Here is a 24,417-nt window from a genome sequence, read left to right as displayed (position 1 = left end):
GCCGCTTCATTTAAATTTACATGGCTGCCGCACTGAGCCGATAAACAGCTGATCAGCTGTTTGTCGGCTCAGCGCGATAGTCTGGACGCGCTGGTGTCGACATCAAAGGTATTTGTCGACCACCCAGGTATGCCTCCTGGGATGAGGTTTACCTGGGTGGTTGACAAATACCTTTGATGTCGACACCCGCGCGTCCAGACTATTGCGCTGAGCTGACAAACAGCTGATCAGCTGTTTGTCGGCTCAGCGCAGCAGCCATGTAAATTTAAATGAAGCGGCGATTATTTAAATCGCTGCTTCATTTTCCTATGTCTGGTAGCCTAATCTACATGCCTCGGCGTCAGAGGCATGTAGTCTAGACGTACCCTCAGCAACTCTGGTTCTCTGGCACAATAGAACTATCAGCTGCAAGGGTAAAGTACAGGAAACAGAGCTTTCTCTAGGAATGGTCCCAGTATGTGGAATACATTCCCAGGGATCAAAGAACCATCACAGACCTCACCACTTTTCATTCCAGCTGCAAAATGCACTCTTTTGACAATACTTACAATTTCACATTACTTACCCCAGGAAGAAAAACATGTTACAAATGATAGTCTTATTGCTTATGCTCTTCTGGAAAATGCTCAGATGCTCTGATGATGAAGGCTGTATTAGAACCTGAATAGAATAAATTGGACATGTAAGAAAAAAGGACTGTAGCACTCATAGAATCTTAGAATCCTAGGGCTGGAAGAGACCTCAGGAAGTTATTGAGTCCAACCCCCTGCCCAAAGCATGACCAACCCCAACTAAACCATCCCAGCCAGGGACTTAAAAACCTCTAGGGATTGAGATTCCCTAGGTAACCCATTCCAGTACTTCACCACCCTCCTAGTGAAATAGTTTTTCCTAATATCCAACCTAGACCTCCCCACACTGTAACTTGAGACCGTTGCTCCTTGTTCTGACATCTGTCACTACTGAGAACAGCCTCCTCCATCCTCTTTGGAACCTCCCTTCAGGAAGTTGAAGGCTGCTATCAAATCCCCCCTCACTCTTCTCTTCCGTAGACTAAATAAGCCCAAATCCCTTAGCCTCTCCTCATAGGTCATGTCCTCCAGCCCCCTAATCATTTTGGTTGCCCTCCTCTGGACCCTCTCCAATGCGTCCACATCCTTTCTATAGTGGGGGCTCAGAACTGGACACAATACTCCACGTGGCCTCACCAATGCAAAATAAAGGGGAATAATAACTTTTCTAGATCTTCTGGCAGTGCTTCTCCTAATGCATCCTAATATGCCATTAGCTTTCTTGGCTACAAGGGCACACGGTTGATTCATATCGAGCTTCTCATCCACTGTAATCCCCAGGTCCTTTTCTGCTGAACTGCTACTTAGCCAGTCTAGCTTAGTGTCATCCACAAACTTGGTGAGGGTGCAATCCATCCCCTCATTCAGGTCATTAATGAAGATGTTGAACAAAACCAACCCTAGAACTGATCCTTGGGGCACTCTGCTTGAAACCGACCATCAACCAGAAATCGAGCCGTTGATCACTACCTTTTGGGCCCAACAATCTAGCCAGCTTTCTATCCATCTCAGAGTCTGTGTATCCAATCCATGCTTCCTTAACTTGCTGGCAAGAATATTTTGGTAGACCGTATTAAAAGCTTTGCTAAAGTCAAGGTGTATATCACATCCACTGACTTCCCCATGTCTGCAGAGCCAGTTTCCTTGTCACAGAAGTAATCAGATTGGTCAGGCATGACTTGCCCTTGGTGAATCCATGTTGACTATTCCTGATCACTTTCCCTTCTTCCAAGTGCTTCAAAATGGATTCCTTGAGGATCCCCTCCATGATTTTTCTGCAACAGCTCATGGGGGTGGGGGCAGGAACAAGAGAGGGGATTGTTGTCCCAAAAGAGGCAGTGGCTGTGGAGTCAGAGCTTGCGGGAGTCCCTGTGTGCAGCGCGGGGCTGGAGCTGCTGCCAAGCACAGAGTCACTGCCCAGGAATGCCAGGAATTCAGAGCAGCCACTGCTCCTCTGGGGCCTACAGTAAGGATATTAAGGACTAGTTGTCTAGTCGATTCCCCCCCCCCCCTGCTGCCTCTAAAACGGGGGGAAAGAGAGAGTACTTCAAAGCAGCAGTGCCACACAGCTGATCCTGGGCTCTCTGCGGCGCTGGCCCTTTGAAATGCCGCCACGGAATTTTAAAACGGCAGTGCTGCTTGGAGCCCGAGGTCAGCTGGGAACTCCCTAGCTGACCCCCGGGACTCCTGCGGCATTTCCGCGGAACCCGGAGTCAGCTGGGGACTCCCCAGCTGATCCCAGGCTCCAGGTGGCATTTTGAAGCACGCATCCCTGGGTTCTGCGGAAATTTCGTGTGGAGTCCTTGGTCAGCTGGGGAGTACCCCTGGGAACTCTTGTATATTTGAAAGCTGGCACGCCATGTGCAGCCCGGGACCAGTGGGAAGTCCCACGGACTCTGGGCTTCTCGCGAATGATTCTGCTTTGAAATGCACAAGAGCTATGGGGTTCTTGTGTATTTCAAAGGGTAAGCGCCCTTGTGTAGCCCAGAGTCAGCGGGACTTCCCACTGGCCCCGGGCTGCAGACGGAGTTCCTCATTCCTCCTTTGAAAGGTACAAGAGCCCCAGCGGAGACTTGACATGTGCAAAGAAAAATCAAAACAAAAGCCCAAGAAGAGGAACCGTCCCAGGGAGGAAGTGGAGGGACAGGCTCGTGTCAATACTTCCTTTTGCCAAGGTTGGGGCAACAGGGCTGTGGATTTCCCCTTGGAGCCCACCCTATCTTCTGTCCTGCCACGCCCCTTTGTCTGTGCGACCTCCTCATGAGTCTGTGTAGACAAGCAGGGTGTAAGGAGCGGCTGGGGGGCTGAAGAGGCAAGACAGAGCCCATATGGTGGGTGCCAGTGCCAGCTTCCTGTGAGGGCAGGAGGAGAGAAGGCCCGGAGGGCCCCCCCACCTTGTGCTGCCACTTTCCTTCCCCCTACCCCAGCTGGGTGAACAGCAGTGCAGGGATGTGCTCCAAGAAGGCTTTTCCTGCTGCTCAGCAGGGTTCTGAGTGGGAGGGATGTGGGGTTTTGGGTGGTGGGTGGGGGTAGGCTAGAGCACCAGCATGGCCCCAGCTTGCTCACTTAGCACCCTGCAAAGACCTTGCACCCCAGCCCCCTCACTAACCTACTGAGACCCTGCCCTCCAGCCCACTTTCACACCCCTTCCAACTGAGACCCTGCACCCCGAGCCCTGCTGCTGCATCCTCCACCCGCGGGCCTACACCTACCTCCAGAGAGAGGGGGTTGATGAGCGTAGTGAGCAGGGGCGCAGCTACCTAGTACTCTAAAAATAACACATTTCTCATTCTTACTGTTCCTAGCCTTAAAAACTTAGTTTCAATAATATATAACGAGGGCTGACATTTTGTCATGAGATTTCCATATCTGTGCTTCCCCTAACTCTTCATTGCCATTGTAATGTTGTAATCCTTAATTGTCTATTATATGTATATATAAAATATCACAGTATCATGTTCTTTGTTTCATTCTCCTTCAAATGTGTTTCTGTAAATCAAGTGTTTAAACTACAGGATACAACATGTTAGGGGCATGTTGTAGATAAATTTCAAGAGGTTTTTCATGTTTGTAATAGGTGGGTTTCAGAAATTAATTTAAATTGTTATACACTGTGCGCATACATCTCTTGCATTGTCACTCAGCCTGGTCTTTCCTTGAGCTCCTGTGTAGCTCCTTTAGCTATACAGTCTTTAACTATATGTATTGATCTGTGTTTCACTAATATTGTTGTTGCACTATTAACAGTTCGCATGGACTCATGTCACTTTGCTGATCACTGTAACTCAGTCTCATCTTGTCATCCAAAATCTGTTTGAAGGCATGATCTGGTAAGGGGACTGGACTAAGCAGACTTGTAATTTTATTGCATATCTATATGTTTCAGTTCATGTGCCTTAAGTCTTGTAAAACACTATCAGGTATCTTCAACTACCTGCTAGTAGCATTTAGTCCATTTTACAGTTTTGTGACAGAAGTCTTGTAAGGACCACTTTTTATAACTTGTTAAAAGATCAGAAATGAATAATGGACTCTTTTGGGAGCTACATTTTTCTTGAAAATCCGAAGGCTTCTATTACACTGTAATTCCAGGAGTAACCCTGGTGAAATTAATATGCTTACTCTTGATTTACACTTGTGTAAGTTTATAAAAAATTTTGGCCCACAGAGAAATGTCTACTAGAGGCCAAGGTAAAGATTTCCCAGCACTAGCCCTGCCCCTGGAACTCAGAGTGCTTGTCCCATCTCCCTCACCTCACCCTGCGCTGCCTCGCAGCCGCCAGCTTAGTGCTGCTGTGCCGGGCACCATGTGGCCCTCCTGCCGTGCAGCTAACTGCTCTTCCATGTCCAGGTGGAGACTCCACCCCTGCCCGGCAGTGGTTGGTTGAAAGGCATGGCAGGACATGCCTCTCCCAACAGCCATGGCGGGAGAGGAGGCGCTGGCCAGTGTACCCCAGCCCAGCCCCCAGAGCTGCCATGGCCTGGCAGCCAGCAGTTTGCAACCCAGCACTCGTCCGTACCCAGTGGTTGAGAACTGCTGTTCTAAAGGACATTTTTAAATCCCTGTAATTGGAGCTCTTTAAGAACAGGTTAGACAGACACCTGTTAGAAATTGTCTAGGTATACTTGGTTCTGCTGCAGTGCAGGAGGTTGGAGTAGACGACTTCTTAAAGTCCCTTCAAGCTCTACACTTATAATTTTTCAGAGTAAGCCTATTACTTAAAATAAATTATTCTATCAAAGTTCAGCCTGATTCCTTCTCTACCCCACTAAAATCTTTTGTGGTTGAGTTCTAGCTACTACTGAAATAATAATGTTTCATGTCTGTCTGCAGAAAAGCCCACTATTGTCTCAATATATATTTTAACTTTCCAAAGGAGACAAGGAAAACAGAACTACAGGAGAAAGTAGGGAGAGAACTTATTGGAGAATGTATTATATAGAATCTGCCATAATCCACTACAAGTATTGTATTATTGGGGGAGGGAAAGCAGACCTTTCAAAAATTATAGTGGTCTGGATTTTTTTTAAGTGAAAAAAAATCTGGTCTGCTTGAGATGTGATCATGTTTGTTACTATTTCTGTTTTTGTTACCTGTAGTATAAGTATTTAAATCTGTTATGATACAAAAAGCCCTCTTGCTGTTGTGCAAATTCATTACCCAAATCAAAGGTGTTATATCTGAATACCTGGTAGGTCTTGGTTGCATTGTTGAATAGACACTAAAATAAGTGTAGCTAAACTTCTGGAATTTTCAAAACCAAATAGCTTGGCTTAACTAGAAACTTATTGCATGTTGTCAATGCTTGCTGAATGAAACAAGAGTAAATTACCATTTTTGGCCTTAAACAATGAATATTCTAGTGTGGGTCTTTCAGTTTTAGCTCAACTTCTCCCCCCCCCCCCCCCCCCCCCCGCCCTGAAATCTTTCTATTTTATTCCTTAGGTTTCTGGTTCCAATCTCAAGTGTCATCTGCAATGATATTACGGCTTACATTTTTGGATTCTTCTTTGGGAGAACTCCATTAATTAAGGTATTGACATGCACAATTATTTCCTGGTAGTATCTTTTGATTTACTGTAAATAAGATACTGCTGTCCTAGAATTACTAGTATGGTAGACTTGTAACAATCTTTTTTGGTTTGCACACAAACATTGTAAAGTTCATGCAAAAACTTATTTATGGAATACAATTATATTTTGCCAAACTGAATGCTTATTTTATTGTATAGCTGTTATGCTTTTTTAAAATGAAGTCTGTACTAGGGATGTTAAATGTCAAGTATTGACTAATCAAATACAGGCAGTCCCTGGGTTACGTACAAGATAGGGACTGTAGGTTTGTTCTTAAGTTGAATTTGTATGTAAGTCGGAACTGGTACATATTGTAGGGGAAACTCTAGCCAAACATTTCTCCAGAGCTCAGTTTTATTCTCCCACACCTCACTTCCCTCAGTCCTTTATTCTCAAGCTGAGGTGTCTGCTGAGAAAAGCCGCTCCGCGTCTCCCTGGTCTGCTGGGGGGGGGGGGCGGTAGCTTCGCGTCTCCCTGGTCTGCTGGGGGGAAGCAGCTAGTGTGGGGTTGCCTCACCCCGTTTGTAAGTAGGGATCCGATGTAAGTCGGATCCATGTAACCCGGGGACTGCCTGTAGTCAATTGGGCATCTCCGCCTTTGAAGTTGTTACACTTCAAAGGCAAAAACGCCGTGTGGAGCCCGGGATCAACTCGGCTCTCACCTGCTGATCCTGGGCTCCGTGCAGCGCTGCCACTTTGAAACACTGTATGGAGCCCAGTGTCAGGCAGCACACAGCATTTCAAAGTGGAAGTGCAGCATAGAGCCCGGAGTCAGCTAGGGTATACCTGCTGACCTTGGGCTCCATACTTTGCTGACCCTGGGCTCCATACTCCAACTTTGAAACGCCGTGGGGAGCCCAGAGTTAGGCTGCATGCGGCGTTTCAAAGCGGCAATGCCGCACAGAGTCCGAGGTCAGAAGGGGAGACCCCAGCTGACTCCAGGCTCTGTGCGACACTGCTGCTTTGAAATGCTGCGGGTAGCCCGGCATCAGGCTCCATGTGGCGTTTCAAAGCGGTGGTGCAGCACTGAGCCCGGGATTAGCGAGGGAGTCCCCAGCTGATCCCGGGCTCCATGATGTGCTGCCACTTTGAAACACTGTGTGAAGCCTGGGGACATCCCAACTGGCCCTGGGCTGCACATGGCATTTCAAAGCGGCAGCTCCATGTGGAGCCCGGGGTCTGTCCCCAGGCTCCACGCGGTGCTGCTGCTTTGAAGTACCCCCTGCTTCTCCTTCCCCTTGCTGCCTCTTTCTGATAGAGGCAGCAAGGGGGAAGAAGCAACTAGTTGATTAGCCTGTTGGTTATCTGATAAGCATTTGGTCCTGGAGCTGGCATGAGCCAGGACTGCTCAGTTCTGGCTCATGCCATCCCCGGGAGCTAACCTTTTTATTGACTAATCAAGTAGTAGATGGAAATTCTATCGACTACATGATGAGCTTCTTAACCACTGCTTAACATCCATAGTCCTTACTGTACTTCCTTTTGAATGAATAGCCACCTGTTTCATGTTCCACTTCTCAATAAAAGTAGTCTTTCTAATCACCATCACACCCACCAAAAGGGTGAGCAAGCTGGGAGCACTCATAACAGAGTTGCCACATACACTTTGTTTCCCCTCTTTGCCTCTATCCAAATTTCATCCCATAAATAATTTCTGAGTTTCACATAAATCATCCACTTTATTTTCACCAAAAACATCATGCTTCTGGCTAGGAGAGGAGGCTTCACTGTCTAGAACAGAAGTGGGGAACCTTTTTTGGGGTCAGGGCCGCTGACCCACAGAAAAATCAGTTGGGGGCTGCACACAAGTGAGAAACAAACAAACGAAAAACCACCCCTCACCAGCATGGGCTCTCTAATGCTGGGGGGAATCCCGAGCCTCAGGGGCTGGATCCAGGCAAGCCAGGCCTGAGGTTTCCCACCCCTCGTTTAAAAGTCTGATGGTGTTCTGTTTGCAGAGAAAAAAAGCAGCTAGGAAAATTAAACTATATATGACCTTAGGAGAGTAATCAAGGGGTGAAGCATGATTTGCACACTCTGCTCATCATCTCTTACCACCTAGCATGTATCTCTGCCTCTCCCTTGCCCCAGCACCTATACAAAACTTATTTCTACTAGGTATATATATAGTAACTACCTGGAGCTTTCTTTATACCTTTACAAAACATTATACATTGCTCGAGATCTCAGATACAACTGTGGGAACAGCAAGGTTATAGATGTCCATACCATCTTAAGCCTTGCACCCACTTCTTGTTTGATTATTGCTTATTAATTTCCCATATGTGGAATGCACATAGGGACCATCACTCAAAGAAGCGAAGGTTACTTATCTGTAAATAGACATTTTGTCTTGGCAATTAATCTTTGGTATTTTACTATTTGCCAAAAAAAAGGCTTTTATTTTTATTTAATTCTTCAGTGTTTTGTTTTGTTTGTTTTAGTTGATAGTCTGGTTCCAGAAATTGTGCTTGGTGACATTCTAATGTAGCTGAATTTGCAGGAACTCCTTTTTATAGGGAAATGGTGATTTAATTAGATGAAATCATTGCTTTTTAAAAATAATATTTTGCATATATCATTTAACCCCCTCCTGGATTTTTATAACGAAACCTGTAAAGATAGGGCTTGTGAAATGCTGCTGCTTTGAAATGCTGCGAGGAGCCTGACTCCAGGCTCTTGTGGCAGTGTTTCAAAGCGGCAGCTGATCCCAGCCTCCATGTAGCACTTTCACCTTTAAAGTGTAGCAACAGCCCTAGGGCTGTTGCTACACTTTAAAGTTGGAGCTGCTCCATAGACTAGTCAAATTGTCAATGCAAAATGCATCAACTATTTGATTAGTCAGTTACCTGCAATTTAACATCCCTAGCTTATTGGCAACAGACTGACTGTTCAGATAATTTTGCTGCTATGATCTCTTAAATCTCTATTGAGATTGTAAACACTCAGATTTTGCAGAGATTTTTAACTTGGGCAGATTTCAACTGGGATGGCTAAAGACACAGCCCTGATACCAGGTGACTTGTCAAACTTCAAATTCCTGCTCCAAAACATGAAGGTATTAGAGCATCTCAGAAGCTTGTAAACATTATTTTGAGATGGGCAAAACAATATATTTTCCCTCTCTCTTGTTCTCGGAAATGGCTGAACCACTTTGTGTGAAGCTTACCAAAATGAAAGAAAGAAAGAGAAAGAAGGAAAGAAAGAAATTAGCCTGAGGCAAAGATCTGCCATGGAAAATTTCAGCCCAAATGGTTTAATTTTTTTCAAAATTGTAAGTAATTAAAAACAGGGTCATTGTTGGGCAGTCTTAACTGTAGGAGTCACTCTGTGATGTGTATGTTCACTTGATTGTCTGTGTGGGCATATTTGTACATATTTGCATAGAAATGTTTGCACTCAGTAGTGCATATATACTTTGGAATCCAAGCTCTCAGTGTATAATTCTGGCAAGTATGCATACAACAAAAGATTCATTGTATAAAATATTCACTGATTATATCAACTCCTTCTCTTTTCGTGATTAGCTTTCTCCTAAAAAGACATGGGAAGGGTTCATTGGAGGCTTCTTTTCCACAGTTGCATTTGGATTCATTGTAAGTAGCTTCAGGATTTTCCTCTTCTAATTTTTCCCCTTAACTTGTGATTCTTAAATTTGACAGCAGCATTGTTTCAGTTGTCAGTCTGCTATTTTGTTGTGTAGAAGTGGTGATCTCTTATTTAGAGAATTCATTCGAGTGACAAGTAATTGTAAAGTATATATCCTTTCATAACTACAGTACATAATTGAGAAATGCTAAACTTTTTTCAACTAACCATTAGGGATGTGAATGGTTAACAGTTAACCAGTAAGCATTCCCCTGACTGTGTGATGCTTACTTGTTATGGTTAACCAGTGAGGGTTGGAGCCCTCCACGGGCAGGGGGCACTCCTGCCTGCTGCAGGCCCAGCCCACACCTGTGGCAGACTCTAGTGGGTGAGGGCACCTTAGCTCAGCCAGAGCAGCCCACGGTGGGGGAGGGAGGGGAAGAGGAGAGGAGCACGGGGTCGCTCGAGCCCATCTGCGCCCATTTAAGCAGTTAACTGGTTAAACATAATGTTTAACTTGTTAATTGATTAAATGGGATTTTACTTTTCTACTAACCATATCTGTCAGATTACATGTTGTTTCCTATTCTTGTTAGAGTTAATATCCATATGAATGTTGTAATTCTGGTGAGAATAAATATACACTTATTTTGTAATTCAAATCTATTAATGGCCTTATTCACAGTCAGCATAATGACAGTGATTTAAATTTGTTTGATTTTTTAAAATGCCATATTTCTTCTTTGAGTGCTTATTCATGTGCATTCCGATCAGGTGAGTATGCACCCACATGCATGGATACTGGAAGTATTTTGCCTGGCAACAACCATCGAGTGCTCCTTGGAGCTGGCACTGGTCTATATCAGTGTTTCTCAACAAGTGGTACAAGAGAAATCTGGGGGGCACATCAATACAACTGAAATTTGTAGAAAACTGAGTTTTTGAAGGGAGGGATAGTTCAGTGGTTTGAGCATTGGCCTGCTAAACCCAAGGTTGTGAGTTAAATTCTTGAGGGGACCATTTAGGCAAATCTGTCAGGGATGGTATTTGGTCCTGCTGTGAGGGCAGGGGACTGGACTTGATGACCTCTCAAGGTCCCTTCCAGTTCTATGAGATGAATTTGTTTTAAGTTTTACAGCGCTTTATTATTTTTGTACTTTTTACACCCAAATATTTCATCGCCCGTCTAGCGGCGATTAAGTTGTTTAAACAAATATGTTGCAATGGTAGAAAATTTGTGTGTCTAAAAACTGTAGGTACTGGGGGTACTTATAATTTTTTTTTAAAGTGGGTACTTTATAAAAAAAGGTTGAGAAACGCTGCTGTATATATAATCTGGTTGACTAACCAACCCCCCCCCCATTTCCTTCTTACCACTTGGTGACGGCAGCAGGTACTTTTTGCTCTTGCTCTAATTAGTGTTAGTTGATCATTTAGTAATTTTATGGTTTGTTTCTTCCTTAAAATTCAAGGTTTTATTTAAAAGTGATCAACATATAAGAAACAACACATAGTCATTATTAGTGTTTCGTGGTGCATTAGTAGTTGTAAGGAAACAATCAGCTGGTGCGATCTCAGGGGATCAAAAATCTGATATTAGTAATGTTCTGAAAGTTCACCTTAGCCTGATTACTGAGGAGTTGCCTATCTCAAAGCGGATGTTCTGTCCACTCTTGGAACCATTTTATACCTGTTAACTACTCTGAACCTAGTGCTGTAAAGTATGACTTCAGAAAGGAATAAATATATCATAACTCTTGATTTGCTTTTCAGTTTGCCTACCTCTTGGCTCAGCATCAGTATTTTGTATGTCCAGTGGAATACAATAGCGAAACCAATAGATTTGTTACAGAGTGTGAACCATCAGAGCTCTTCAGGATACAAAACTACTCTGTACCACCATTGCTGCAGGCTGTGTTGGGAAGGGTAAGGAAAAATAAAACTTTGATTAAAGTTGAATTTTTATTTGCCTACATTAAATATTGCTAAATGTGACACAGTTTGTCTCAAAGAGCAGTGATTGAATGAATATGCAGGATGAGATTGTGTCACCCATGGGTGGGGGGAAGGTGAAGAGTGTCACTTCAGAATGGAATTAACGCGTATGTGGGAAATCTTGCACTCTTGCATTTCATGCTATACCTCTCATGGAAATAGAAGACCGTGATTTTATAATCAAAATATCAAACATTTTATTTCTGCCAGTCAGCCATTTGGTCTTGCGATTGTATGCAAAGTTTTACTCAGAGTTAAAGCCTGGTTCTTAGGACAGGTCTTTGCTACCACTGAAGGTCAGCTTAAGGTATTCAGTTTCAGCTACATAAATAATGTAGCTGGAGTTGACATACCTGAAGTCATGCTTCAGCTCCGTCCTCAGAGCGAGCGGGAGGTCGACAAGAGAAATGGGACAGTGAGGAGTACTGGTGCTGATGGGGTCACCCTCAGCATTCAATTTAGCGGGTCCATACCAGACCTGCTAAATCAAATGCTGGAAGAGCAACTGCTGTAGTGTCAATCTTTCCTTAAGTATAGAGTTAAAACTCACAAAAATGTGGCACATTTTGTTTGAGAAAGAGCTTGGAAAGGGAAAAATAAAGGAAAATTATTGACTGGTAATTGTGTGACTTAGTGATCTCCTTCCCTACAGCTTTGGAGTGAGCTGTTTTAAGACCGTAAGAACAGGCCATACAGGATCAGACTGAAAGTCCATCTAGCCCAGTATTCTGGCTTCTGACAGTGTTCAATGCCAGGTGCCCCAGAGTGAGTGAACAGAACATGTAACCATTAAGTGATCCAACTCCTCTTGCCCATTCCCATTTTCTGACGAACAGAGGCTAAGAATACCACTCCTGATCAGCATTAATGGACGTATCCTTAATGAATGTATCTAGTCACAATTTTATAGACCTTTGTCAAATCCCCCTCTTAGTTGTCTCTTTTCCAAACTGAAAAATCCAGGTGTTATTAATATATCCTCATATGGCAGCCATTCCTTACCCCAATCATTCTGTTGCCCTTTTCTGAACTTTTTCCAGTGCTAAGAGATCTTTTTATGAGATGAGTTGACCTCATATGCACTCAGTATTCAAGATGTGGGCATACCATGGATTTATATGGAGGCAATAAGATATTCTCTGTGGCCGTGTCCAGACTCAGGGTTTTTTTCGGGAAAAGTAGCCTTTTCCCGAAAAAACTTCCCCTGCGTCCAGACTCAAGCCGCATTCTTTCGAAATTATTTCGAAAGAATGCGGCTTTTCTTTCGATGGCGGTAAACCTCGTTTCACGAGGAAGAACGCCTTCCTTCGAAAGTTCCTCTTTCGAAGGAAGGCGTTCTTCAATGTAAAGAGGCCGTCTTCGAAAGAGAGCATCCAGACTCGCTGGGTGCTCTCTTTCGAAAAAGCGGATTTCCTCTATTGAAAGATCCGCCTGCAGTCTAGACGCGATCTTTCGAAAGAGGCTCTTTCGAAAGATGCTTTCGAAAGAGCCTCTTTCGAAAGAAGCCTGCAGTCTAGACATAGCCTGTCTTATTCTCTATCTCTTTCTTAATGATTCCCAACATTTTGTTTGCTTTTTTGACTGCTGCTGCACATTGAGTGGATGTTTTCACAATGACTCCAATATCTTGCTCGTGAATGGTAACGACTAATTTAGTCCCCATCATTTTATACTTATAGTTGTGATTATGTTTTCCAATATGCATTACTTTGCATTTATCAACATTGAATTTCCTCTGCCATTTTGTTGTCCATCGCCTAATTTTGTGAGACATTTTTGAAGCTCTTTATAGTCTGCTTTGGACTTAACTGTTTTGAGCACATATGCAGATTTTGCCACCTGGTGTTAGTGATCTGGCAAAAGCAATAAAGTGTTTTTGTTGTGGGGTTTGCTCACCTGCACATCTACTAATGTGATATATGCCATTTTGTGCCAGCAATGCCCCTCTGCCATGTACACTGGACAAACCAGACTTTCATCCAGTTATCAGGAATGATAACATACAAAAAACCAGTGGGAGAGCATTTTAACCCCCCTAGACATGCAATTACAGATTGAAAGTTGCCATTCTTAAGCAAAAAAAGTTAAAAAAAAGACTGCAACATGAAACTGCTGAGCTGAAATTCATATCCAAATTTCATGCCATTAGAATGGGTTTGAATAGAGATTGAGATGGGCTGTCTCATTACAATAAGCAATTTTCCCATTTAGGTATTCTCATCTTCTTATCACTGTTGGAAGTGGACCACATTCACTCTTACTGAACTAGCCAATTAGCCCATCATAAGACGGGATTTTCAGGTCTCTCCTCCACGTCGGTCTTCTCTCCTGAGCCTCCCGTCTCTCGCTCTGCCTCTCTCTCTCCTCCTCCTCCTCCTCCTCCTACTGCCTCCCCCTCTCTCTCTCAGCTCTCCTCCGCCTCCTGCCTCTCTCTGTGTCTCTCTTTCTCTTCTCCTCCCCCTCCTGCCTCTCACTCAGGGGACCGCAAAGCCCAAATGGCCGTTTGTGCGCCGCACTCCCCGTGCTGCATGAGGGGTGTGGAGCCCAAAAGGTTGCTTGTGCCACTTGCTCCCACACGGCGGCCGAGCAGAAGTCGGCCGAGCGCCACGGCGGGAGGCGAAAGGGGTGGGGCGGTGACGTTCATGGCCAGGGGGCAGGGCCTGGAGCCGCTGTCACGCTGCACGTCTCTGCCCTGCCCCCCTTCGCCTTCCGCCATGGCTCTCGGCTGACTTCTGCGTTGCTCAGCCGGGCTGCCACGGGGGCGCAAACAGCCATTTGGGCCCCGCAGTCCCCATGCAGTACGGGCCGCCCAAAGGGAACAGCCAGCATTTCAGTGTTACAGACTCAGACATTGGGCTACTATATATGGGTATGTCTACACTACCCCCTTTGTTCGAACTAGGGGGGTAATGTAGGCATACCGAACTTGCTAATGAAGCCCGGGATTTGAATTTCCCAGGCTTCATTAGCATAAAGCCGGCTCCGCCATTTTTAAAAGCCGGCTGGTTCGAACCCCGTGCCGTGCGGCTACACGCGGCACGGGCTAGATAGTTCGAACTATGTAGCCATTCCGATCTATCTGTACACCTCGATCCACGAGTTCGAACTAGGGGGGTAGTGTAGACATACCCTATATGATTAGCTCTGATGTAACACTCCTTTCGCTGCATCCGTACCATCTCTTCTTTTATTTCATGCATCTGCCAAAGTGAATTGCAACTCACAAAAGCTTATGCCCTAATAAAATTGTTAGTCTTTAAGGTGCCACCAGACTGTTTTTACTATCACAGTTGTTAATTGCACACTTCTGCAGCAGAATGGACTTCCAAAAGAGCCAAAATCCAGAGGACTTCCTGTCATTGTCAGGTTGATGCTTAGATATTGTTTTGTCTTGACCAAAACCTCTGCATTTGAAGCAGTCCTCTTGAGCCTCCAGACGAGGAGACTGGTGGCTATGATGCAAACAGGGAATATGAAATTTAGGAATTCTAGGCCATAGTCTGTATAGACACAGATTAGTAGATCAGGAATTCTCTGGTATTTAAATAGCTCATCTCTTCTCTGAAGGACTTGGTGCCATGATTTATAGTGATCATTAGGCAACTTCAGGAGAGAGCCATATCTAGGGGTATGTCTACACTACCCCCCCTAGTTCAAACTAGGGGGGGTAATGTAGTCATACGGAGATGCAAATGAAGCCCGGGATTTTAATTTCCCGGGCTTCATTTGCATAAAGCCGGCCGGCGCCATTTTTAAATGCCGGCTAGTTTGGACCCCGTGCCACGCGGCTACACGCGGCACGGACTAACTAGTTCGGATTAGGCTTCCTAATCTGAACTAGCTGTACACCTCGTGGAACTAGCTGGCATTTAAAAATGGCGCCGGCTGGTTTTATGCAAATGAAGCCCGGGAAGTTCGAACTAGGGGGGTAGTGTAGACATACCCTAGGATACTATGCTGCTACAGAGCACCCCATCACCCTAGTCTTGAGGTTTGAATGTCAGTATGTAGAGTAGGGGAATCTGCTCCTTGCTAATAATAGAAAAAAATGTCCTGTCTGACAGACCAGAAGGTCCACAAAAAAGTGCGCATGAAATCAATTAACTATATATAATGCAGAATACAATAGAACACAGTATAACAAGTTGGAGTGCAAAATATGAGAGGGGAAAAATACATTATTCTTTTTCAAGAGATATCCCCATGGGTTTTCCACACTTGGTTAGTGTGTTGCCACCGAGCCCTAGATTGGAGATTTCAGATCAGTGTGCCTGGAGCCACACGCTTGTAGGTGCAGGCATCGCACATGCGTGAGCCCCTCCCCCTTCAGTTCCTTCTCTACCTCCTCCAGCTGCAGACGGACCATAGCAGTGCTCTCTAGCCTCTTTGCATTTAGATACCTATTCCCTTCAATACCAAGCTTTTTCTCCACAGTTAATTAGTTAGCTAGTTAGTTTGTTCTTTAAATAAATACATTAATTTACTTAAATAATTAGATTAGAATAAGTTTTCTTTCTCCCAGTTAACCCTTGCAGTTACAGGCAGTCCCCGGGTTACGTACAAGATAGGGACTGTAGGTTTGTTCTTAAGTTGAATTTGTATGTAAGTCGGAACTGGTACATACTGTAGGGGAAACTCTAGCCAAACATTTCTCCAGAGCTCAGTTTTATTCTCCCACACCTCACTTCCCTCAGTCCTTTATTCTCAAGCTGAGGTGTCTGCTGAGAAAAGCCGCTCCGCGTCTCCCTGGTCTGCTGGGGGGGGGGGGGGCGGTAGCTTCGCGTCTCCCTGGTCTGCTGGGGGGAAGCAGCTAGTGCGGGGTTGCCTCACCCCGTTTGTAAGTAGGGATCCGATGTAAGTCGGATCCATGTAACCCGGGGACTGCCTGTACTGACTTATTTTAGCACCATGCCTTGCTCACCGGGTTTTAAGCACTGTTCCTCGTGCACAAATCCTATCCCTGTCTCAGACGGGCACTCACAATGCATCTGCTGCCTCAGAGAGGAGCATGTATTTCACAAATGCCCTTGTTGTGCAAAGCTGAAATCGCGTGTGCAAAAGGACAGAGACTTGCCTCTCAAATTAATTCTACTTGAAAATTCCCTCAGACCAGCTTCCATCCTGGGTCAACTGCCTGAGGAGCAGAAACAGCATGGGGGCAAAAGCCCGCCAAAAGGCGAACCTCCTCCTTACCTCAGGAGGTTATGGCACCAAAATGCCTTACGGGCGGTGCCGAAAACAGCCGCAGCACTGCGTCTTAGCACATATGACGCTCCGGGAGTCTCAGGAGCTGCCAGCGCAGCTAACAAAGCAGCATGTGCTAAGTCCCTCTCTAAGGCGTCAGGCTTTAAGTTGCCTGCCTCATCAGCTGCAGCAGCATCCGGCACCGACACGATCTTGCGTAGCATAAGAGCACTTCGCCTAGGTAGGTGAGGTCACTACCCAGCAGCTTTGCCTCCACCGGAAAAGTGCCTAATGGGATGCTAATTAACTAGGCACCGAGGCACAATCTAATGCCTCAAATAGCATCGGTGCTCCCTACTACGGCACCATCAACACCAGCTGAACACTACATTAAGCACCGAGATTTGTTAATCTCCTCTATGTTCAATTCACCATTTCTAAACCCCAATCATTCTCCTGCTATGTTAACATCACAGAGATCTTTTTCTGAAGAAGGATTTTCATCCGTATCTGAAGATGACCTTTCTAAAGGGTTTTCTTCAGAAAATTCTCCTTACACAGATTAGACTATTTATTCTTCCAGATCTTACCATAAATTTGGGAATATGCCTTCATATTATGGCACCTATACCATACCCGCATTGGCAATATTGGGATAAATGGCAATCTCATCAAAAGCACCACCATCGCCAGAAACTACACAAAGTGCAATATTCACCTTCACCTTCAAAACAAACACAAGAGGAGGACCCACCCATTCAAGCAGAGAGATCCAAATGAATACACCTCAGCGGAGGAAGCTCTCATGCCTCCAGCTTTTAACAACCTCAGATGACATTGCACATTTCCAAAGGCGCTTTGGACACCAGCTGATCCCTGGCTCCGCTTGTGCTGCCCCTTTGAAGTGCTGTTTTGGCGCTTTAAAGGGGCAGCGCATTAGGAGCCTGGGATCAGCTAGACACTCCAGCTAATCCCCGGCTCCTAATGCACTGCCCCTTTGAAGTGCCAGATTGGCACTTCAAAGGGGCAGCACAGCATTAAAGCCTGTGATTAACACCTTTTAACACGTTAACACAGGTCAATTGACAGACCCTAAAATTAATATTTTACTTTATTTAAAATGAAGTTTGATAAACTAACATGAGAAAGTTAAAACAATCTGTTTAATAATTTAAATTAAACCATTCTCCCTAGTTGCAACACTAGCAAAATGGCTTACATATAATTATGTAATTAATGGTGAGTTTCTACTAGCAACTGGTGGTCTGCGAAAAGGTTTGCATTGAGCCAGGTGGTCTATGAGCCAAAAAGTTTGAGAACCACTTTGTTAGGTAAAATATGTATTGATATGTTTTATAACATGTTTGTTATTCTTTTCTGAGTGATTGCTTATGCCCATTCCATATTAGGTGTGCATGCTCGCCGCATTCACTGTTGCTGGAAATTTTCCCACTAGCAGCATCCATAGGGGTATGGCTCTGGTGACTCCTGGAGTGGCACCACCATGGCACAGTATAAGGGTCTCTACACACTCCTCCCACCCTGAGTTCCTTCTTGGCAACAGTGACTGTGCATCAGAACTGCTGGCTTTGACGCACTGTAGGTAGATCTCCTCTACTAGGCAGTTCTTTAGATAGTTCTTCACACATTCACAGCCTATTAGAGCAGGAGCACGTTAGAGAGGATGCTGGATTTGGCAGGGCCATACTACAATTTACACGACTGTGAACTTCTACTCACCTCTGTTGGTACAGTGTGGAGTCACCTAATGTGGAATGGACATGAATGGTCGCTCAAAGAAGAAAACACCTTTTTGTAACGTGTTCTTTGTGATGTGTTGCTCATGTCTATTTCACAGCCCTCCCTTCTTCCTCACTGTCAGAGTTTCCTGCAATTAGGAACTAAGGTGGGGGGGAAGGGTGCGGCACTCCTCATACTGTGCCATGGTGGTGCTACTCCAGGGGTCATCAGAGCTGCTCCCCTACTGATTCTGCTGAAGAAAAAACTTGAGGCACCAGTGCATGTGGAAAGCACACACACCTAATGTGGAATGGACATGAGCAACACTTCTTGAGAAATACCAGTTACAAAACAGGTAACTGTCTTTTTCTTTTGCAACGAGGGTAAGTATCTTTTTATAATAGAAAAGTTGGAAATTTTGTGTGAATCATGCTGGCTCAGAACTAAAATATATTTCTTTGTTAGTAAATTAATTTGAAGGCCTCCGTGATGAAATGTTATATTGGCTTTAGCCTTGAGTATCTGGAATAATTGTAAAAAAATTAAAATCTATGGATAGTATTTCTAATAATTTTTCTTTTGCAGAAAACAGTAAATATGTACCCATTCCAGATGCACAGTATTGCATTGTCAACATTTGCATCTTTAATTGGGCCATTTGGAGGCTTTTTTGCTAGTGGATTCAAAAGGGCTTTCAAAATCAAGGTGCGTACAGATTTTTTGAATTAAAAAAAAACTATGAAGACTTTGATAGAGCCAGTTCCTACAATTTTAATTAGATATTTCAGAATATATTGATTTAACGACACTTGTGTTCTATTAAACCAGGATGATGTGATAACAAGCCACCTTTAGCCTCTGAAACAGTATTCTTCTTAAACAAAAATCTGTTGCATAGTATATGTTGGAAAATAAAGTTCTTAAACTTCGTATGTTATGAAGATGCATTGTGATTTCCATGGTGGCAAATCTTAGCACTTTCTGGTTTCCTCATATACATGTGTTGGTAACTTTGTCAGTCCTCTTTTGTGAGTTACCTCTTTATACTTGTCTATATAATGAAATAAGAAATTGTGTTACACACAAATATTTATATGGATGACGTACATTTGCTAGAATATATCATTCAAATTATATCTCCAATAAAGTTTGCTTGCATTTCAGATTTTCTTTTGTGAAATGAAAAATAGTTTTTTAAATTAAAGACATTGGGAAATCAATGAAACATATTGGGAATTTGCAAAGCAGAAGTAAAATAAGCAGTAGTAGACCCTTGGATCTCAGGATACCTTTTCCACTTTAACATTCAGGAAGCATCCTGTGCAGTGTTCCCTCTAAGCTGCCTGGCAGCACAGCCTCACAGGTTATTAATCAGCCCCACCCAGTCAGAGTCTCAGGGCTCCCTGCACAGAGCTAACTGACTTTGCTGCCACACAGCTTAAAAGGAACACTAATCCTGTGTGATTATGCATTAACGCTAAACTTGAAGATTCATTCAGCGTTGCTCAGGTCCTTAACTTAAATAAGTTTTTGTTTTTCTTCATTCAAATCATTGTTATGGATGGGGCTAGGGATAAGGGGGTCAGGATGCAGGCTGCCTTAGGGAGAGAGGACTATCCCAGCCCTCTCACCACACCAGCGTAAAGCCAGGTGAGAAGCGCCTGTCCATGGCTGCTGCAGTGTGCACAGCCAGACACACTGGACAAGCAGACACTCAAACAGACAAAATTTTTGAAATATATAGTAGATGCTGTCCCTTTCTCCATGCCTGCCCTCTCCTGGCTTAGTGGGATTATAGCTGTCCTGATTCCCATGTCTGGCCCCTTCCTGCCCCACTCCAATATAACTGTCCTTCCTGCCAGACCCTTCCCTTTCTGTTTTATGAGAGAGTCAAATTCTAGGCACATCCCATTGTCCTGGAACAATCAAACTTCTTGCTTTAAATTATGTATGATAAGAGGAAGCTGCATACCAAATTTGGTGGTCCTAGGTCTTATCGTTTAGGAGGAGTTCTTGAACAAACTAACTCATGGATAGACAGACATATATTTTTAAAATATATAATAAAGAAGGTAAATGTGTCAGCAGCTGCCACCGTAGTAGAAAAAAGGGAAAAAATGTATTCAACTGTAGGACATAATTGAACCTATACTGACAAGGCAGGGTTGATAAAAATCAATGATTTAAAAACAATAAAAAACCAGATTTTTAAAAAATTTAAATTGTATTTTTTTTAAATCAACAATAAAATACTAAATGTTTCATTTAAAAATAGATTACAATTCAATCTTATCACAAACATGCTACACTTACACATATGATCTCATAAGAATGGATTAATGTTCAGGTCTGTCCAGTCTAACAACCAGCTTTCTTGGCTTTCAGTTTCTTTTAGTCTGCTAAGAAACACGTGTAAAGACAGAGACATAAGCTGGATGGGATTGCCTTTGTTCTATGCTTTTGTGGTGGTGGGTCTAGGCGAAGCTCAGTGGAGGAGTTAAGATGTTGTCTGTAGATGGAGACACAATATATAGGAAATGACAGAGGCAGCATAGAAAGGAACAGTGAACTGGAAAGGGAAAGGAAAGACATTCAGCACACATACGGCTTCCGATATTTTCCCACACTTTTGCCGCAGAAAAACTGTCCTGGCTTCTGGGTGTGAAGGAGTCCCTATCTGGGAATATTTTGAATAAATTTGTTCCCTGAGAAAAAAAGGAAAATGTGTCAGTTGTAAGCAGTGCAAGATGATGATGCAGGGTCTAGCTGCAAGAATGAAACATCATAAAGAAAATTACTTATTGGGAGAAAATGATGTGCATATGTCTGAAGAACCATGTGGATCAACTTTGCAATGCATCATTCTTCAAGACTCTCTGTATGCCTTTTAGTATAAGTGTGATTTAACAAGTAAATTGCCAAGCTGTTTGCTATATTGCATGTTGCTAGAAAAAAAGTTTGTGTTGTTTAATTAGTTAATTAGGTTTAGAATCTATCACACAAGTATACAGTACAGAAAGCTGGAGTAAGAGAAATCTAGAGTTGCCAGTTGCCACTGAGTGTCTTTTTTTCTTATTTTATATAACAATACATTTTGGAACATCATGGTAATTGTTTTCAATGGGGCTTACTCCAAAAATTAAGTGCACGCTAAGCACAGACAGTCTTAGGGTGTGTCTAGACTACAGAGTTTTGTCGACAAAAGTGGACTTTTGTCGACAAAACTATACCTGCATCTACACTACCGCTGAGTTCTGTTGACATAACGTCAGCAGTTTTGTCGACGCTGGTAAACCTCATTTTACGAGACATAATGCCTTCTGTCGACAGAGTTCTGTCGACAGAAGTTGTTATTGCATGTAGGGGTGTGTCTAGACTACAGGGTTTTGTCGACAAAGCAGCTTGCTTTGTCGACAGAACTGAATGTAGTCTAGACGCTCTTTGTCGACAGAAGCTTTGTCGACAATATCTGTCGACAAAACTTCTGTCGACAAAACCCTGTAGTCTAGACGTACCCTTAGCTTCTTTGGTAACTTGGAATTCGATCTGCATCAAAGTGACAGTGGGAGTGGGGAAGATGAGAGCTAGTTGTAGAAGTTTTAAGGACACCGTGCAGCTAGTGTTCTGAGGGCTTATCTTTTAGAGTGAATAAAATTTGAAAATTTAAAAAGAGTTGAAGGACAGCTGCTAGCCAGCAGTTCAGGAGACTGCTGTAATTCCAAATGTGAAACATTTATGTAACATTTAAGATTTAATTTAATAAAATATAAGTGCTGTTGTATGTGAGTGATAACTTAATTTTTATTAATTTAAGAAATAGTAATGTAAAAAAATAAACAAAGTATCCCTTCTTAGATTATGTAAAATGTTGTACCGAGCTGTAAATTAACATGTTTTAGTGATCAGTTTTACACTATTGTTTGAAGAAGTATATGAGGAAGTATCAGTAGGAAATTTGATTTAAATCGGTATTGGGATTTTTTTTGGTGATTTAAATCAGTTCATCCGGAGGCAAGATTCTAAAAGATGATACTTAGAGATTAGAAGGCTTATCACACAATGGGACAATGTGTTGAGGCAGATGGTTCTGATCTAGCCTAATTTATTCCCCAGTCTGCCACTGACCTCACGTGTGTACTTGGGCAAGTCTTTTCATTCACCTCTTTATTCTGTTTTTTCCCCTCCTGCCATTGTTTTTTTTCCTGTTTTGGATGGTGAATTCTTTAGGACAGAGAGTGTTAGAAACATGTCAGCGGAGTTGGTACAGCATGATGGAGCCCATGTCTCAGTTAGGCACTGCTGTAATACAGACAATAGGTTAGTGAGGTACTGTATGTGAATATTTATACTACCGCATTTTTTTTCCTTACAGGATTTTGCAGACACTATTCCTGGCCATGGTGGAATAATGGATCGTTTTGATTGTCAGTATTTGATGGCAACTTTTGTACATGTGTATATCACCAGTTTCATAAGGTATTTTTATATATAAATATATCTAGTTAATATTAGGGCTGTCAACTGGTTAAAAAAATTAATTGCGATTAATCGCGTGCGCTGCCCCTTTGAAATGCTGTGGTGGCATTTCACAGGGGCAGCACCGTGAAAACACCTGTAATTAATGTGTTTTAAAAAATAAATGCGTTAATTGTGCTCTGCGTCAATTGCAGGCATTACCATGCATTAATTGACAGCCCTAGTTAATATAGAGATCTAGCAAACTTTCTTCCATTACATGTATTTCTGTTCTGTTGATACAGTAAAGCTTAGCTTTAAACTTGGTTTTTGGAGGTATGTTCAATCAGAGGGATCTCTTGAATATTGGAGCCATTGCTAAATCTCACGATATTTCTATAGAGGTTTTTGCGATAGGTTACATCATCCTATCCATTTTTTTTTACTACCACTTAAGGAAAAAGGAAGAATATACCCTACTGTATATAAAAATGAATCTGAAATAACACTTATAAATTCTGTTTTTTATTGTGGTAATTGGAGCAGTGGCAGCTCTGCTGTCATTCCCTTTATAGTCTATGCAGCTTGGGGAGAATCTATAGGGTTTAGGTAAACAGAAGAAACTAGGACATCCCACTTATTAGAAACATTGCCAAAGCCACGGCATCTTTGAAGGAGATGCTTTTAGAATAACAGTTGTATTATGTGACAGCATTCTAAAGATGCTTGCAAATTGACTTTCAAATTTAGGGCCATTCTCACAATATCCAAAATGCATGTGTATGTTGGGTGTTTGTTTATAAGTTAAAATGTGTAGGCTTATACGTCTGTCACCCTTTGTCATACATACCTTTAACATATTTTAAATTACATTTGAGATTTCCTGAAAATAGAATAAGGGATTGATTGTCTATTTTAAATTCTAGAATTGAAAAGTGATCTCTTAGGGAAACTTTATGAACCTATTGGTTCTCTACCATGCCTAGCCCAGTGCCCATTTATTTGGGTAGTGAAACAACTTATCTTAAAACAGCAGAAAATGGCTTTATCAGAGCAGTCTGCAGTGAGTAACCCCTCCCTACCAAGTACTTAGTCTCAGTGGTGAGCCATGACAAAATCGGCTTCAAGTATTGTTACAAGGGTTCAGGCATTACAGCATGCGAAATGCTTTTTTCTGCCTGCTTTTCACTGCTGAGAACTATCCTTGTGAAAAAGGAACATCTAAATCATGTCAGCTCTCAACAAATACAGCCAAGCATCTTTGTGATTTGTTATTTGAAAGCCACTGAATGAAACATGATTTAACTGTATGTTTAGGGAAAAGTCACACGAGACATGCCCTACCAAACTACCATGCTCTACCAAACTACTAGGATGGCCATAATCAGAAATTTGTGTTTTTCCTATAACTGATGTACAAAATCACCATCTGAAGTTTTTCTAACCTGTTTAGGCTGAGAGTCGCAGCAGAAACGTCATCTGTTCTTGCATTTCTTGTTTCAAGATCCTTTCCTTGTGGTCAAAAGACATGCATCAGGCATCACTCGGACACTCATATTGGCTCATTTTTTGGCCTGTAGCTTATAGGGTAGGAAGTCAAATCAAGTAATTTTTGTATCAGTCACATTCTCACAGTGACCAGCATCAGCCATTATGCATATTACTTTTGTGGCTTATCTAGTTAAAACATCTTCCTACAACATTTTGTACAACTAATATGATTGGAGAAAGCAGATTTTAATTATGTTCTCCAGACACAAGTTCTGGAGAGATCTTTACTCTAAGAAAACCTCTCTCTCTCTCTCTCTCT

At 43.0% G+C, this 24,417-nt stretch overlaps 1 protein-coding gene across 1 annotated transcript in view; it reads left to right on the top strand.

The window, feature by feature from the left end:
* The window catches only part of CDS1 (CDP-diacylglycerol synthase 1), a 78,279-nt gene that overhangs the window by 48,617 nt on the left and 5,245 nt on the right, over window positions 1-24,417 (top strand). The window contains exons 7-12 of the mRNA XM_075929530.2: window positions 3,819-3,901; window positions 5,518-5,605; window positions 9,173-9,241; window positions 11,007-11,159; window positions 18,738-18,857; window positions 22,525-22,628. Of these exons, the coding sequence (XP_075785645.2) occupies window positions 3,819-3,901; window positions 5,518-5,605; window positions 9,173-9,241; window positions 11,007-11,159; window positions 18,738-18,857; window positions 22,525-22,628 (617 nt within the window). The remainder of the gene's footprint in view (window positions 1-3,818; window positions 3,902-5,517; window positions 5,606-9,172; window positions 9,242-11,006; window positions 11,160-18,737; window positions 18,858-22,524; window positions 22,629-24,417) is intronic.

The sequence above is a fragment of the Pelodiscus sinensis genome, chromosome 4 (genome assembly GCF_052426305.1).
Source record: "Pelodiscus sinensis isolate ZL-2025 chromosome 4, ASM5242630v1, whole genome shotgun sequence".
NCBI lineage: Eukaryota > Metazoa > Chordata > Testudines > Trionychidae > Pelodiscus > Pelodiscus sinensis.
Note: the sequence above shows the minus strand (reverse complement) of the source record. Positions and strands in the feature narration are given on the sequence as shown.